The 16,901-nt window shown below is 46.0% G+C and overlaps 2 protein-coding genes across 2 annotated transcripts; both read left to right on the top strand.

Moving 5' to 3' along the window:
* The first annotated feature begins 5,055 nt into the window (after positions 1 to 5,055).
* On the top strand, positions 5,056 to 9,431 carry LOC120688146 (calcineurin B-like protein 1). The gene is made up of 8 exons (XM_039970320.1): positions 5,056 to 5,665; positions 5,942 to 6,024; positions 6,871 to 6,930; positions 7,032 to 7,140; positions 7,214 to 7,266; positions 7,471 to 7,551; positions 7,671 to 7,783; positions 9,054 to 9,431. The coding sequence occupies exons 1-8, from the start codon at positions 5,587 to 5,589 to the stop codon at positions 9,115 to 9,117; spliced, it is 642 nt and encodes a 213-aa protein (XP_039826254.1). The 5' UTR covers positions 5,056 to 5,586; the 3' UTR covers positions 9,118 to 9,431.
* A 1,431-nt stretch (positions 9,432 to 10,862) lies between these two features.
* LOC120688145 (putative casein kinase II subunit beta-4) lies at positions 10,863 to 15,147 on the top strand. Its single transcript, XM_039970319.1, has 5 exons — positions 10,863 to 11,340; positions 13,661 to 13,879; positions 14,123 to 14,232; positions 14,334 to 14,499; positions 14,841 to 15,147. The coding sequence occupies exons 1-5, from the start codon at positions 10,878 to 10,880 to the stop codon at positions 14,972 to 14,974; spliced, it is 1,092 nt and encodes a 363-aa protein (XP_039826253.1). The 5' UTR covers positions 10,863 to 10,877; the 3' UTR covers positions 14,975 to 15,147.
* The last annotated feature ends 1,754 nt before the right edge of the window (positions 15,148 to 16,901 follow it).

Here is a 16,901-nt window from a genome sequence, read left to right as displayed (position 1 = left end):
TATCAATTTTGCTAACTTGAAAGTATCATTGCATCAAAAGATGAGTGAGGAGTTTCATCCTATAAAATACATCTAGCATAGTTACCAATTTCTTAATTTTAATAATTGTGAAATAAATTATGACTGATTTAAGAGTGTGTTTGGACACAAGCTGCATCCTACCATGTTGCGGACCCAGCGGGTGAGGTGTGGCACAAAAGTTGAAGTCTCGTAGCAAGGTTAATAATTCGGCCAGCTGTTGGTTGTAAAAATTCTTGCAGCCTATCTCTCAACCTACTTATATAGTAGTTAATCTTTCACTATTAATATAAGATCCCGCTTGTCTCGCTCTGAAGCGCATCTGGGTCCATAGATGCAATCGGTAAATTTCGGTGATTAATGACAACCATTTTGCAACTAGCGTGTGTTTTTATTATTTTCAAGTTAAGTCTCATAGGAAATGTGAAAGGAGACTCCTCAAAATTCATGATCAAACATTCGCGCTTCTGAACGCGGACTGTCCACGGTTTACTGAAACGCAATGGCGGATCATCCGCGGTCAGCAGGCGGACCGTCCGCGACCCATCTGTTCTGCGCAGGAACACAAGAATCGCCCCCAACTTTAATTCACCCACAATTTGAGTTTTGATTCAAATCCACCAACCAAATTTTAACCATAGCATCTCATCATCACTAGGAACAAGATCCCCCAAGTATTTTCAAGAATCCATGGTCAAAAAACAGATCGGAGCACCTAACCCTAACTCTTTCCAATGAAGAAATCCAAGAACAAGAGTTAGAGATTCGTCAAAATACCGAGAGGACATGATGTAGAATCTTGAGAAGAGTCCGGGGATGTACTCGGACCGTCCGAGAACCACGCCAAAAATCCTTGACCTTGAAGTCTCCCCCACGTGCTTGAGAGAGAAAAAGAGAGAGCTATGGAGGGTTGTGGTCAGTTTGGTGGAGGGAGAGAAAGCGACATCCAAATATAAGCCAAGTCAGGCCGACCCCACCATTCTGTCCAGTCACGGACTGTCCGCGATATCCAGGCGGACCGTCCGCCTATGAAAATTTTCACACTGACACCCGACTGAAACTGTCTCTGGTAAATTCTTCCCAACACAGGCGGACTGTCCGCAGACCTATGCTGGACCGTCCGCGCCTTGCTCAGTAGCAAACCACCGGTGTATCCAAAGCTTGCCGGATGAACCGATGATAAGCAGACCGTCCGCGGTCCTTTGGCGGACCGTCCGCAGTGTAATTTTGCAGTTGAAAACTTCTCTGCAGAGCCTCTGGTGAACAAGTCTCATGAACGGCGGATTGTCCGCCCATTACCCGCGGACCGTCCGCTGTACCAAATTTCAGACAACACAGAATTTTGCCAACTTTTTCAATTCCAACTTTAATTTGTGATCATTGCTCATATAAAAATCTAAAAATCTCAAATCTTGCATGAAAACCTTCCAAAGACTCATATGAGCAAGTTACAACAAGAATTCAAAAATAAATCGAGTAAAATCATGAAAACTCATAAATGGCTCAAAAATGCCTCAAAAATTCAGAAAAATAAAACAAAGAATGCATGAAAGAACCATATGCCACATGTGCTAGTTTTCAAGCCACATTTGAGAAGTCAATGATATTTAACTCATTTCTCAACTTGCAAAACCGAGATTCATCCAATGGCTTGGTAAATATATCGGCTAATTGATTATCCGTACCAATTCCATCAATTTTGATATCACCTTTGTTTACATGATCTATAAGAAAATGATGGCGGATATCAATATGTTTGGTTCTTGAATGTTGAACCGGATTAGTAGCAATCTTCACGGCACTTTCATTATCACACAACAAGAGAATTTCACCAAATTTCACACCATAGTCAAGAAGAGTTTGCTTCATCCACAACAATTGTGCACAACAACTTCCGGCCGAAATATATTCCGCTTCGGCGGTTGAAAGAGCCAAACATGCTCTCTGGTACGTGTGCGGACCGTCCACGCTCCAGGGAGCGGACTGTCCGCGCTTGTGCAGTCAGCTCTCAAACATGATCTTTTTCAAATCTTTTCAAAACGTCGTTAGCCCTCATGCATGCACCTAGACATTTTGAGCAAAATGGCACTAAAGACCCGTCAAGCACGAGTACTCGACCCCTCTTGATAGTACGGCTATCTATCCAACAAATCCGGTCACTTTTCATCCACTAAACACCTTGTGACCGGTAAAATACAAAACCCCTATTTTATACCTTTGCCTTGAGCCCGAACTTTGTTCATCATCTCCAAAACTCCACACGTTCACAACCAAATCTCTTTCATCCGTGGATCAACCTATACTCATTATCTCAAATGAAATCGTTAATCCATAAACCGTTGTCATTAATTACCAAAACTCAAATTAGGGGCCTAGATGCTTTCAGCTAGTGCTTAGGGTCATTTCAGTGAGGGTCAAGTGAAGCCTTGAGAGCTTGTTACTCTTGGTGTTTGACGACACCTAGACGATCTTTGTGATCGGGTGATTCTTGGTGAGCTCTTGGAGATTGTGGGAGCCCCAAGAGAAGGAGATTGTACATGGTGTGAAGCTCACCATTCCGGAGATGGAGAAAGAGCATTCTTAGTGAAGACTTGCTTCTTAGTGATGCAAGAGAGCGATACTCTTAGTGGGTGCTCCAACATAGATTAGGGAGGAGCGTCAACTCATCGATACCACGGGAAAAAATCCGGTTGTCCCGTGTACCTCTCATTTACTTTACTAGTATTTTATATCTCTTGTATTTGTTAAGTCTCTTGCTTGATTGCTCTTGCCTAGAAGTTATCATGCTAGTTTGTTTCTATTGACTAAGTTGCATATTTATTAGTGTGATCCTCTCTAAGAAAAATGAACATGTTAGTGTGTTATCCTACCTAGATTGATGATGCTAGTGTGCTCTAGTTGATAGGATCAACCTTTGTAGATTGGACAACACTAGTCTATTAAGGACTCGAAAGAATTTAAAAAAGTCCCAATTCAATCTTTTTTGGGCCTCGATCCTTTCACGCTCACACCATTTCTTAGTTCTTGTGTTGAAACCGGCTACAAGTTTGCGGCCCGCTTCTCCTCTCTCTCCTCTTCTCTCTTCTCCACCTCAGCATTTTGCCTCCTTACAACTTGTTATAATAGTTGCTCTAAGTCATGGCGAGAAAATCTACATAAAACCTATGGCAGCCAAAGCTAAGAGCAACCAAACAGCAGCCTTTGCAGGTGAAGTATATCTCATTGCATATCATCCTAAACCAATCTAATAGACAACCAATGTAATAGTTAGCTATATATGTGGGTTGCACCATTAATATATGATTCATCTCTTATCTAGTTTATTGAGCTACGTGTTACAGCCGCTTGAAAGCAATAAACTGCTTGTAGCCTGTTTCTCTTCTTTCTCTGTGTCTCTCCCTCCAATTTAGCATAAATATGAAGTGACAATTTATTTAGACCGTCAATGTCACCTTATTATATTTGCTCTTTTGGGTGGGACCAAATTAGGGCTAAAAAACTTACGACTAGTTAGCTCGCTTAATTCCCAACTAGCTCAGGACGGCTCGGCCCAGCTCGTTATATTTCTTAACGAGCCGAGGTATATTTTTAGCTTGGCAATTATAACGAGTTGGCTCGAGCAACTTAATGAGCCGAGAAAGTACAACAGACCAGAAGCCAATGACTAGTTGACTACCGAGGAGCAAAATAGCTGGAGCCCAAACAAAGCCCACGCTGAACTTGTCCATTCGGTAGGAACCTTCCATTCGCCCATCCCAAACTCGCGTCGTCAGATCAGTATCGACCGTCGCCGCCGCCGCTCCTGCTCAGTTCCCTGCGTGCGGCGCAATATCGATTTCTCGAGCCACAAAGTCAAAGAGAGCAGCGGAGGAGGGAGCCTCTTGATGCCCAGCTCCCCTCGGTAGTGCCCAGCTCCCCTTCGAGCCCTTCGGCCTGCACCTGCAGACTTCGAAGCCGGTGAGGGCACGTGATGGTGGCGGCGTAGGAGATGCTGCTGCACAAGCAGATGGACCGGCTCAAGCGTCTCGGGATCTCGTCATCACACATTGCAGACTCACGGGTGCCAGGTTGCCAACCCCTTCGTCTAAGCACATCGTCCCAGCTCCATTAATTTTGGTCCAATCCATGTTTCTCTTCCTCCTACGATTGATGCTATGAGCTGAGATTGAAGAATTTTGTTGAACTGATGTACGCTGGGTGTGAACATTGCATTGTTCTAATTCCATTGCATGTGCGATCGTGAGTGGCATAGGCTCACGAGCTGGAACGAGAGCCAGCTCGAGCTTTAAACGAGCTGAGCCGAGCTCATCTTTTTCTAATTACGTTTACGAGCCGAGCCGAGGTCGTAAGATAACGAGGCGAAGCGAGCCGAGCCGAGCTTATCCACCCCCAGATTAAAGAAGAGCATCAAGTCACACCTAGTAGGATAGCACATGAGCAGCAATCTTGAAGCGGTATCGTGCCGATGCCCATAACGTTGTCAAGAAGTCGTAGCACTACTCCATGCGACATCAAAAGTGGCCAGAACAGAATATTCGAGTTCAAGAATCCTCTGATTCTCCCCCAAAAGAAAAGGTATAAAATGGTCTACAAATAACGCACGGTCTCGCGAATTCCGTCCCCAGACTGGAGCTAACCAGACGCGACCGACCGACCAGAATAACCGACCAGGGTGCGGAGAAGACACCGTCAGCGCCGCCGGCCCCGCCGGCCGCGGCATCGTGTGCTGGCCGAGTGGCCTTCCAGGTCGGCGCGTACGTGCACCGGTGCCGTGCCAGTGCGCCACCGCCCACCCTCTCGTTCCCGTTATTCCGGGCGCGGCCAGCGACGGGCGGGTCCGAGAATAGCCGACCCGCGCGGGCGCAGCGCTGTCGCGTGCCCGAGTCGATCGTGCCGTCGCGCGGCTTCGTCTCGGCACCCCTTTTCGCCGCACGTTTTGGCCCGTTTCCCAGTAGAAGAAGCGTCGACAGGGACGCGGCACATGCGACGCCGTGGCGGAGACAGCCAACTGACCCGAGGGCCGAGGCCGAACGGGGGCAAGAGGTACGGGGAAGAGCAGGAGCCCGCGCCCCTGCCCGCCGGGGGCCAGCCAGGGTTCAGCTGCCCCGTCCCCGTCTCCCTCGTCCGCCCTGGTCGGTTCGTCTCCGCCCCGACGCGTGGGCGCGACCGGTGCGCGCCCCACACTGTCTAGCCCGTTCCGCTGCCCGCACCCACCAACCAATCGCCGCCGCGTCGCCTCCTTTCCCCCGCCCGCCCGGCCTCGCCTCGCCTCGGCGTCTCGCTCCTCGTCGCCAGAAGAAGCCAAGGCTGCAGCCGGAGCCTTCGAAGCCCCTCAGCCTCCGTCCCTCCGACCCCGCGCCGCCAGCCCAGATCCGCTCGCCCTGCCGCGCTCGTACCCCTAACTCTCACTCGCCGCCGCTCTGCGGCGAAGGCAGCTGCCACTGCGGGGCCCATTTCTAGTCGGGCCGCGGGCGGCGGTGTTGTTGCGCGGGGCGGGGCCTAGCAGATTGGCTGATTTGAGCTGGTTGGTTGGTTCGGGTTCTCGGTCGGTCCCGTCGCGGCGCAGCGATGGGGTGCTTCGCTTCCACGGCGAAGCGGCAGCACCCTGGCTACGAGGATCCCGTCCGCCTCGCCTCCCAGACCGCCTGTGAGTACGCCGATCCTCCATCCCTCGCCGACTTGCCTGTGCGTGCGAGCCACTCGCGTGTTCTTCTTCGAGCTTTGATTTCATTTTTGAACGATTGCTGTTGTTGGACTTGGATTACAAATACCAAATGTTTCGGCCTATATATCGGTGTAGAATTCTAGGGTATCTTTGATATCTGTGCAGGAGTTCAATGCCGCATCATCCTTTTGATTTATGGATTTGCTTCATTGCCCTTACTAGATCTTGCTTAAATCCGTGCATTTTTTTTACATGCAGTCAGCGTTAGTGAAGTTGAGGCCCTGTTTGAGCTGTTCAAGAACATAAGTGGTTCGGTCATCGATGATGGCCTGATCAACAAGGTATGTTGTGTAATACCATATCTTATAGTCAGGTTTGCACGGATGAACATCATATAGCTATTTACCTTTAATTGCTGATTGCGAGACTAGAAGTTGAACCTTGTAATCATACATTTTGTCATCCGCTGCAGAACTTATGCAGGAATGCTATTTTTATGTACTATTGTTAGGGGTGGTAAAGGGCCTCAAATTTTAGCCTAGCTAACCGAAGGGCTGGCTCTTATCTTATATAAGTGCCAAGTTGGATTGTGAATAGTATTAGGGCCATGATCCGTTACCTCCCCTAACTAGTGGAAAAACCTCCAAGATTTATATTACAATATGCATTTTTTTCTACAAATTGTGGTTCCTCCAAAACCTTCCTGACAAGGCAGCTCAAAATGATACTACGTCTTAATAAAGAACTTTACTTTTGTTACACGAAATTGTCACACTTATTATTATGTTTTACAATTGAGCATGGAATAGGCTAAACTTGTCCTAAGTTATCGGTGTAGCCCGAAAGTGAGATGCCATACCCACCCAGGTTATGGACTTACAACAAGGATATATCTGTTAAAATAAGCTCTTGCATGCCATGTAATTCATATTTCAGCTAAGCCAATTTTGTGCCACACAATTAGAAGTAATGCATTTATATCCCAGATGGCCAGATCTACTTGGCACATCATGTTATACAATGTTTATGAACTGTCATGTAAGCACTCATACAGATACAGAAAAACAGATGAAATCTTGATGCCATCTTCTTTCAAAAAAGATTTAAAATCTTCATGCCATTGGAAACTAAATTTGTGAACATAAAAACCTAGAGTGTTTAATCTTTGCCATCATTTTACGGTACAGGAAGAATTCCAGCTAGCATTATTTAAAAATCAGAGGAAGGAAAATCTATTTGCTAATCGGGTATGCATTTCCTTGACTTATTCTCATTTGAGTTCCGCTATTGTGTTGTGCTTTCAAGAACTATTGCCATTGGTTAAATTTACTCGAAAATGGCCTTGCAGATATTTGACCTCTTCGATGTCAAGAAAAGGGGAGTCATTGATTTTGGCGATTTTGTTCGAGCTCTAAATGTATTTCATCCAAACATACCAATGGAAGAAAAAAATGATTGTAAGTTCTTATCTTTTATTTCAACTTTATTTCTTCTCATGTGCTATCTTTCTAAGCTTGAACTACCTTACAGTCTCGTTCAAGCTATATGATATGGATGGTACAGGGTTTATTGAACGGAAGGAGGTAATTGCTGGACTGTTTCTGGATCTATGCTTATGCGCATTTTTTCTTAATGTTAACTTCTACATGAGAACTTATAGCCATAAACAAGATATTTGGTTATGTGCAATCAATAAACTAGTGGTATAGACACGTACTGCTAACCTGAGGAAAGCTTCCTGCCATTTATTGGCTAACTAAAACTTGTATTGTAATCCTCCTGTGCAGGTTAAGCAGATGTTAATTGCTCTTCTAGGGGAATCAGAGATGAGGTTATCTGATGAGATCATTGAGACAATCCTGGACAAGGTTTTTTTAACATTTCATTAGAAACTATATAGTTTCTTGGATTGTAGAATATAGTTCGTTCTTCTGAGTTGTGACCAATACTGGAGTTAAGACTTATTAGAATTATGTGGTGATGACAGACATTTTCGGATGCTGATGCGAATCAGGATGGGAAAATAGATAGAGCCGAGTGGGAGAGTTTTGTCACAAGAAATCCTTCCTTGATGAAGATAATGACTCTGCCATACCTCAAGTAAGCAGTTTGTGGAAACTATAACGAGTATGATAGAATATAGAAATTCGGAAGCATGCCAGTTTTTATCTCCTCATGCCTAAATAAGTTACGACTGCATCACTTTAAAGCTTAATTGATGACTCTTCCAGCAGAATATGATTGTTAATACCATGAGCATCACACTAACTAGCACAGTTTAATTGCCAACAGGAGTTCTCAATGTTTACTTGATCTGCAGCTGTTTTTCTGGCACCTGAAACTAAAACAACGTATTTACGTTTGAAGCTCTTCTGCCTCAATACTCTTTGTTTAGAGAATTGGTGGTACCGTCATAGTTGTGTTATATTTAACTGGAAGCACCACTGGCCCGCTTAAGGCCCTGTTTGGGGGAGCGTTTCCCAGCTTCTGCGTCTGCGGGAAGCTCCAGAAGCAAGAAGCTGCTCCAAACGGGGTTGCTTCTCCCACCAACGAGAAGCTCCAAAAGTTCATTTTACACTGCAAGCTGAGAAGCTAGTCAAGACGTGCTTCTCGAGCTTTTGGCCTCCGCCTCCTTTCTCTCCTTCGTGCCGACCACTCAGCCCCTCTCCGCTGGCCGCGCCCAGGCCCCTCGCCGCCCGCCGCCCCCTGAGTCCTTCCCTTGCCGGTCTCCGCGCGTGGCCCCCTCCCCCTTGCCGGGACCGCCCCGAGCTCTCCCATGGCCGCGCCACCCTGAGCTCCCTCCCTCGACGGTCGGCGCCGCCCGGAGCTCCCCCCATGGCCGCGCCGCCCGGAGCTCCCTCCCTCGACGGTCGGCGCCGCCCGGAGCTCCCCCCATGGCCGCGCCGCCCGGAGCTCCCTCCCTCGACGGTCGGCGCCGCCCGGAGCTCCCCCCATGGCCGCACCACCCGGAGTTCCCTCCCTCGACGGTCGGCTCCGCCCCGAGCTCCCCCCATGGCCCTGCCGCCCCGAGTTCTCTCCCACGGCGTCGATGTCCGGCGCCGCCCCAAGCTCCCTCCATCGCTCCGGCCTTCAGATCTGCCCCTCACCTCCTCTCCGCGCCGGTCCCGACGGCCGGCGCCGCCACAGCCATAGAAGCTGAAAGGCCAAAAGCAAGAACGCCAAACAAGCGTAGGGAGCTTTTCCAGGAAGCGCCAAGTTGGAGAAGCGAGGGGAGCTTTTCCAGGAAGCGCTTTTGGAGAAGCTTAAGCTCCCCCAAACAGGGCCTAAAATACTTGCTTCATGTTTTGCATGAACTTTGATTGAAGCAACAAAGATACCTGCTAACTGTTTTGCTTGGTCAATATTTCAGGGACATAACAACAACATTCCCCAGCTTTGTGTTTAACTCTGAGGTCGACGATCTTGTCACATGACCACAATTCTTCCATAGATGTATAGTTAACGAAAGGTTTTGCTTTCCTTAAAGCGCAAAAAGCAGAAGCTTGGTACTGGACATGAAAATTTCTAGCTTAGTATGAGGGAGGGTTTATTTATGCGACTGCCAAGGAAGGCGTGTCAAATCAGGAGCCACAAACTTGCTCGACAAGTGTGGTATTGTAGTTTTAACACACGATGCTGGTGCTTTTGTGTTGGTGATTGCGAATTAGTAGCAGTATTCAGAGATTGAACATTTTACATGTTCTTTTACCAGTGGGAAGTTTGTGGTTTACTTGTGCTGATCTCATTTATTCATGTCAAAGTAGTACTGCATTCTACTCCCTCTGTTTCAAATTGTAGGTTGTTTTGACAAATCTAGATACATAATTTTTGCTATATATTTAGACAAAGTGTATATCTAGGTGCATAACAAAAGCTATGTATCTAGATTTGTCAAAATGACCTATAATTTGGAACGGATGAAATGTTCTTTTTTTTTGTACAATTGCATACTTTTCGCAGCAAAAGCTATGTATCTAGATTTGTCAAAATGACCTATAATTTGGAACGGATGAAATGTTCTCTTTTTTGTACAATTGCATACTTTTCGCCGTTATAAGCAACCATTTCCTGCATTGCTACATGTGATAGCTTTTAGCAAACTGCAGCAAAGATCTCGAGATCAACTTGTTGCAATCTTGCTGTGTATGTGCATTTGACGTGGACCAGATGACTGCTGTAATGTGCTGTTAACACGTCATAGAACATACTGTCATGGTGATGAATCATCTCCCATTTTCTTATGCCATCTGAATCTGAACGATCGCCAAGCATCATCTCGTAGAACCGTCTAGTTTTTGTTATGCCGATATGCAGCAAAGTTCTGATGGAGTGATTGACTAGAACATGACAACTTTACAAGGATTAAGAATGTGACATTTATGGCTAGCTCCTAGTTCGACAAGCCTTGTTCTGCTGTACTACTAGTTAAGACTTAAGAAGATTAAATTTTGTTGATGTAAAGGTTAAGCACACGCATTGGGCTTGTAATGCGGATGCGGTAGCGCTCCACCTCGCTGGGGTTGGGGGCGACCGGGCGAGGTTTATGCCGGCCGGTGTCATGCTTTGGCTTGAGTTGTTTTTTTTTTGAAAGATTTGGCTTGAGTTGTTGCCTCCTCATGTAACTGAACTGGTTGCTGGCGAGTTGAGGTCAGCTTGATTTAACGAATGCTTTCCATAAAAAAAAGTGATGTTTTGCTACAAATCGTACAAGCTACCACCCCAAGAGCATCATGAAAATTGCTGCCTTGAGTGGTGACAGTATAGCTCACATACTTCTTATTTACGGAGTAGATGGTAATGCCTTCATGTGAGAACGTAAGGCACGGTTTGAACAGATATAGCTTATGAATATAAATTTGGCGTCACTTTCAATTCGAATACGAATGATGCCAGGTCTATATCTCACTGGACACCCTTCTAACCTAATTCCTGGATAAAGGTTAGAAATTTTGAATCTCAAATATGCGTGTGGGTCTTATAAAAAGAACAGGAGGAAGTATGATTATTTACTGGAATATGATCTACGTAATGTTTGTGAGGGGATTTAATCGTAATCTAAAAAAACTGATAGGAAAGGTGTTCGGCCCGCATGGTGCATGCTGGACAAGTACCATTTGGGCCACCTCTCACTCTCTAAGCCCAAGAGCCGACACCGAGGTACGCGCACATGGAATAAAATATCTGCAGGTGTGGGATGTCCTTTTTTGCGGAGAACCCCCGGTACCTGTCCGAATTTCAGCCGCCGCCCGCCCACGGCCACGGGCTCTCTTCTCTCCCCACCTCGCCCCGCGCCTCGTCACCTCTCCGATCTCTCTCTTCTCTCTCCATCTCGTTTCCCCCGCCTGCGCAGCCAGCAAACCCTAGCCCGCAAGCGCCCACCTGCGAACCCCGACTCCCCGAGGTTCCCTGGGAGCGGAGGTTGGAGCTGCCGCGCAAGGATCGAAAGAGCGGGAGCAGCGGCGCCTTACGTGGATCGTGGTTGCTCGGCGGCGGCGGCGCGGGGATGGACCGGAAGCGCATCAAGGACGCGCTCGAGAAGCACCTCGAGAAGTCGTCGCCGTCGACCTCCAGGGGCGTCGCGGCCAAGGAGAGGGAGCGCCTTGGTCCCGGGAAGCTGCCGGCGTCGCTCGGCAAGGCCGGGAAGGTGTCCGATGGTGGTAAGAACCTAGACCACTCGCGAATCTTCGTTGTTCTTTACCTGTTCGGATTACCTTCATCATTGTGGGTAAACTGCCGCATTGCATGCTTTGTTTGGAGGATGCGACTTTTCTGTTTTTTGGGGACAGAATCTTATGATGAAATTTAGTGCGCTGGATTTAGGTGTCGTGGCTTCGTATTTTGTGCCCCTTTGAATGAGATGCTCACTTCATTGCCATCCCTGAAGATGGTCTGCTTCCTGTTTGTGTGTTGATGCTTTTGCACAAAGTTGTTAAGCAAACTAGGAAATCGGTGAAAACGAGTAAAGACTAAAGAGTTAATGAACCAAATGGAATAGGTTTCAGAAGCTGAGATGTGTCTGGAAACCAGCAATAATAAGGAGCCAAATGTAAGTGTAACTTTATTAATTGCAAATAACTTGTATTGCTGGAAGGATGAGATGAATCAAAAGGCTTTGATGGGATTAGATCGCCTCCTGATTAACAGTGGCTGTGATGGGATTAGCCTTTAGGCTAGTTGACTGTTCTCTGATTATATTGGAAAATTGGATCTCGCTGAGGTGTTCAGTGAGATTGTCGACATCGCTGGAAGGAGTCGACACGGGTGCCTCCATTTCCTTGAAGTGGGCTAGGTGGCTGTTGAAACCACCGAGACCGTCGGTGACGCAGATCCAAAAGCCGAAGATGAAGGTGGTGCCCTCTGCGGGCACCGTGGAGGGGTTGATGATCGCCATCGAGTTCGTCACGGGATCGTCGGTGATCTCCTCTACCTAGCGCGCCAGCTGTCAGTGTTTCACCAGCAAGCGCACCTAGGGATACCCTAAGGTGGTAGGGTTTAGGCAGGGAGTCGCCGAGATCAAGAACATTGATAGTGCAAGCAACACAAGGGTTTAAACAGGTTTAGGTCGCGAGGTGCGTAACACCTTGTTTGGTGGTTGGTATTGCCTAGGTGAGTATATGCTTTGGAAGTGTCCCTAACCGCCCTTATATAGCATGGGGGAACATGGTTACATGAAACCCTAGATCAATATTAGCTTAGTAATCCTTCTTGAGTACTAATCAAGTAGTTTCCTTCTATACCGACTAGTTCTAGATCTATCCGAGTTCTTTACATGATGTATGGGTATGGGACATGCCCCATCCCTTCTCTCGTACAGATCCGTGCCACGTCAGGTATCTCATGGCCCCAGGTCTTACAAATAGTGTAATACCTTATTTGCTGGAGAATGTGTGATTATTTTCTTTTGCTTGCTTACCGATCTGTTAGTCGGGGTGGATTCTCAAGTTTTTGTTATGTTTGAATATCTTTAATATGGTATTGTAGGCAACAAAGCACTTGCTGCAGCATGAGGTTGTAGACTTGTATAGGATTATATCTCTGCATGGGGTACTTTATCGGCCATGAAAAAGAACTAGCGGTATACACATCCTTATGAAGAATGTTTGAAATGAGGATAAAAGTAGGTGTTTTGGAGCACTAAAAAAATTATATTTACCGTCAAATGTTTTAGATGATATGGGGAGAATCATGATGAACAAGAGGAAAGGTAATATGATGGGAGACAGCAGGAAATGAACATAGTGGTGATGTGGAGTTAAAGTTCTGTTTTAGCATATTATGTTGTGGGAAGCATTGGCACTTCACTTTGATGTGTTCTATTGGATGCATTTTGTTAATTGTGGTTGGATCGATGTTGGCGCATGTGGGACTGATCAACAAACTGAATGATTCGTAGTCACATTATTTGTTCTCTGTGTCGAACACAGGGGACATGTGCCACTGAGGCACTTGACCAAAAAAGTTCCCGTTCTGTTTGATTCCCTTTTTCACTCTTTGCTAGCCTTTATATATATCCAGGGTGGAGCGATGAACTTGTCGAATGGCTGAACGGGACTGGGTAAGGACAAAAGGATAAATTGTTGTGTAGTTTGTATTCAATCTGCAGAGTTTCCATCTGGTTTTCCTTTGTTGTTCTTCTCATCTCTCGTAATGGTGGGCAAAATCATGCCTTGGCTGCACCTCTAATCAAACTTTAGGAACAACTTCATACCTCTTCCTAAATCCTGAGCACAAAAAAGAAATATTCTTTACAATTTATATGTGATGTGGTATGCTTTGCCTTTTGTTTTGTGGATCGATATGAAACATATGAATAATATACATTTGTTTGTTAGGACATGCTTTAAAAGATTTTTCTAGCATCTGTATATATTTTGCTTATGATTGTTGTTCCGTATCCACATTAGCAGCGATTATGGGTATGTTTGATTTTGCATCACTAGGCACCCCTTAACCTTCTTTTTCCCATTGGGACTGCAGAGGAATTCGAATCTGATAGTGAAGATTCTGATGTCAGTGGTTCTGAGGGCGAGGACACATCCTGGATCGCATGGTTCTGTAGCTTGCGAGGCAATGAATTCTTCTGCGAGATTGACGATGATTACATACAGGATGATTTCAACCTGTGTGGTTTGAGTAATCAAGTGCCATATTATGATTATGCACTTGATCTCATCTTAGACATTGAGTCTTCTAATGGTGAGATTGTTTTAACTTAAGAAAGCTACTGGTTTAATATCTACTGTAGGCTGTAGATATTCTTGTCTTATTTTCACACCACCTGACCTTATCTTGTCTACATTCTTTATTTGTGTTAATAAATATCTTCCTAAAGAGTCGATTCCATCAACCAGTGGATATGGCCCTTGTATAATAAATTCCACAAATAGGTATAGATTATTTATGTTATTGTACTCATGAAATGGGACCATTTATGTACAGGCGATGTGTTCACTGAGGAGCAAAATGAATTGATCGAATCATCTGCAGAGATGCTGTATGGATTAATTCATGCACGATACATCTTAACAAGCAAGGGTCTAGCTGCAATGGTAATCTGTCATTTGATCCTATGGATGACATCATGATATGTTGTGCTCTCTTATCTCAGACTCAGTGTGATATTGAACTGTCCTGCTTTCATTTGCTGCAGTTGGAAAAGTTCAAGAACTATGACTTTGGTAGATGCCCCAGAGTGTACTGCTGTGGTCAGCCCTGCCTTCCAGCAGGACAGTCAGATATTCCTAGATCGAGCACAGTGAAAATATATTGTCCAAAGTGTGAAGAACTTCACTATCCAAGATCCAAGTACCAAGGCAGTATCCTTTTGATTAATTTTGTCATTATTTTGGTATGATATTTCCATAATTCCATTTACACCTGCTGAGTGAAGAGTGGCCCTTTTATGCTGTTCTTCCCAAATGATTTATATTTTGACCACCCATTTAAACTACTGATATATATTTCTTTGCAATGGCATTTATGTTTTCTATAATCTCCATGCCAACAGCCTAGTATCACATTGAGCATTTCTCCCCCATTATTACTTGCCTCCATTCCTGTTTTTTTTTTTGCAAACTCTTCTCGGTAAAAATTCCTTGGTAGATTTTTGTCATTCAGTTGCAATTGCTTGCCCTTGAACATCCTTTACTTTACGCAGACATAGATGGAGCGTACTTCGGGACAACATTCCCTCATCTTTTCCTAATGACATACCCACACTTGAAGCCGCAGAAGCCATCGCAGCAATACACCCCAAGAGTCTTCGGCTTCAAACTCCACAAGAAGTCATGACAAAGCTATACGTCCAGCAGAAGCACCCTTTTACCTAGGTTTTAGGGAGAGCACCGTGGCCCCCAAATGTTGTGGCCTTTTCATGTACCAATTCGCGAGCTTGGGTCTTGCTGTAAACTGATGTGGAATTGTACCTGTTTTCTGATATTACTATTCTGTAACTTTAGGCTCTCTCTCTCTCTCTCTCGCTCTCTCTCTCGCTCTCGCTCGCTCACTTGATCTCAGTATGTCTTATGCATGGTTTCGGGTAATTTTACACGAAGTATTTCACCTACTGTTGTTTATGTTTGGATGGTTTCATCTATCCGTCCCAGGTAAGCAAGATTTACAGTCAGGTCATTGTGTCCATGTTTGGAGTTGTGATTGGGGTTACCAGTCTAGCGAGTGCCGATACCATCAGGCATGCATACATGGCGACTGTTGGCATGTACTTGCTGCGCCGGCATCTGAATCTTGCTATTGGAAGCAGCCCCGATAACGGTGGCCTTGGCAGGAACGAACACATGAAACGCATGCTAAGTGTAGCCCCAACATATGAAACACATGCTCTTGCTGTGTGCCCTCTATTCAGTTTTTGACCTTGGTTCTATGTTACGTACGACTACTTTTATCAGTTTTCAACTTTGGGCGTCGGCATGAGCCATTGATCGACAATTCGACATCATGCGCCGGCGGCAGCGGACGGCTCTGCACGCGTTTGCGCTGGGAAGGCTCGCCGCCGTTTCCCCTGCACCCTAGCCAAACTGCCTGCAGTGCAGGTGTGATTCAAGGGAGTGTTCAGTTCGGCGCACCATATTTTCCTTTTCTTTCCTTTTCCTTTTCTTTCATCCACGCTTCACGGCTCAGCGTTGCCATGGCGGATTCGGGCGCAAAGGTTGATCGAAAATCAGCTAGCCAGCGTGGTGCCCTGCCGATTTTCTGCAGAACAAGTTTAGCACGCACCGGGGGGATAATGCCAAGCGTATGATACACTCGTACACTATTTGTTTTGTCTGACAACCCAATTATGCAGCATTACTCTATCCTTTGCACACCCATTAAACTAGCCCAATCTTCCTTGACTACACGTCGGACCATGTCGCCGTCAAAAGGCCCCGCGGATAAGCACGGCCCGCCCATGGAATCGACGCAGCACCTTGCCCATCAGCCATCAGGCCATCAGGCGCGCGGCGAATTTTCTTCGCTCCCGGCGGCGGCGTCCCTGTCGACGCACAGGCCACAGGCATGCCTTCCTTACGCTTGACGCGATGGAAGAAGAAGCCAAGATGTTCAAACGAAATTATGGGCGAAAATGCAAGGAGCGTTATCGTTTCCCAGGAGATATGTTTCCGAAATCCGAATATTCGCTCAAGCAAATGAAACGGGCACTCAGAACAGAGCGCGGCACACAACACCGGTGACCAACTGCATCAGCCGTGCATGTCTGCTTGTCTGTCTGCCTCCCCGGATGCCACTTCCCGTGCGCCGTGCCACTGTGCTGTCTTGCAAGTTATATTTGTGATTGTAATACTAGTGTTCATGTTTCTAATTTTGCCTTTTAGTTTGCGTGTTTTATTTAAAAATAGATCGGTGCAAAAATAAAATTTATATGATGGTATAATTTTTTCTCGAATATATGCTGATATAATTGGCACGATAGTATCTCGCAGGGTATGTGATGTAGTACCAGTGTGTTCTGTTCACGTTTTTTCGAGCGTTATATACCAACCATGCGATAAGCGTTCTAAATCATTCAGCTAAACTGGATTGTATGAAACACGTCAGCACATAGAGGAAGGTCGTTAGAGCCTTGACACGAAAAAAGGGCAGCTCGGCAGAAACAAAGAGCCTCAATTTAGACTTGTGAGCGAAAAGAAAATGGAAAAGCTGAGCAGGATTAATTCTTGCTAGCGACTGCTCTGCCCCTAAATAAATGCTAGCTCCGCTG

The sequence above is a fragment of the Panicum virgatum genome, chromosome 9N, assembly GCF_016808335.1.
Source record: "Panicum virgatum strain AP13 chromosome 9N, P.virgatum_v5, whole genome shotgun sequence".
Taxonomy (NCBI): domain Eukaryota; kingdom Viridiplantae; phylum Streptophyta; class Magnoliopsida; order Poales; family Poaceae; genus Panicum; species Panicum virgatum.
This window is presented reverse-complemented; position numbering and strand designations above follow the sequence as displayed.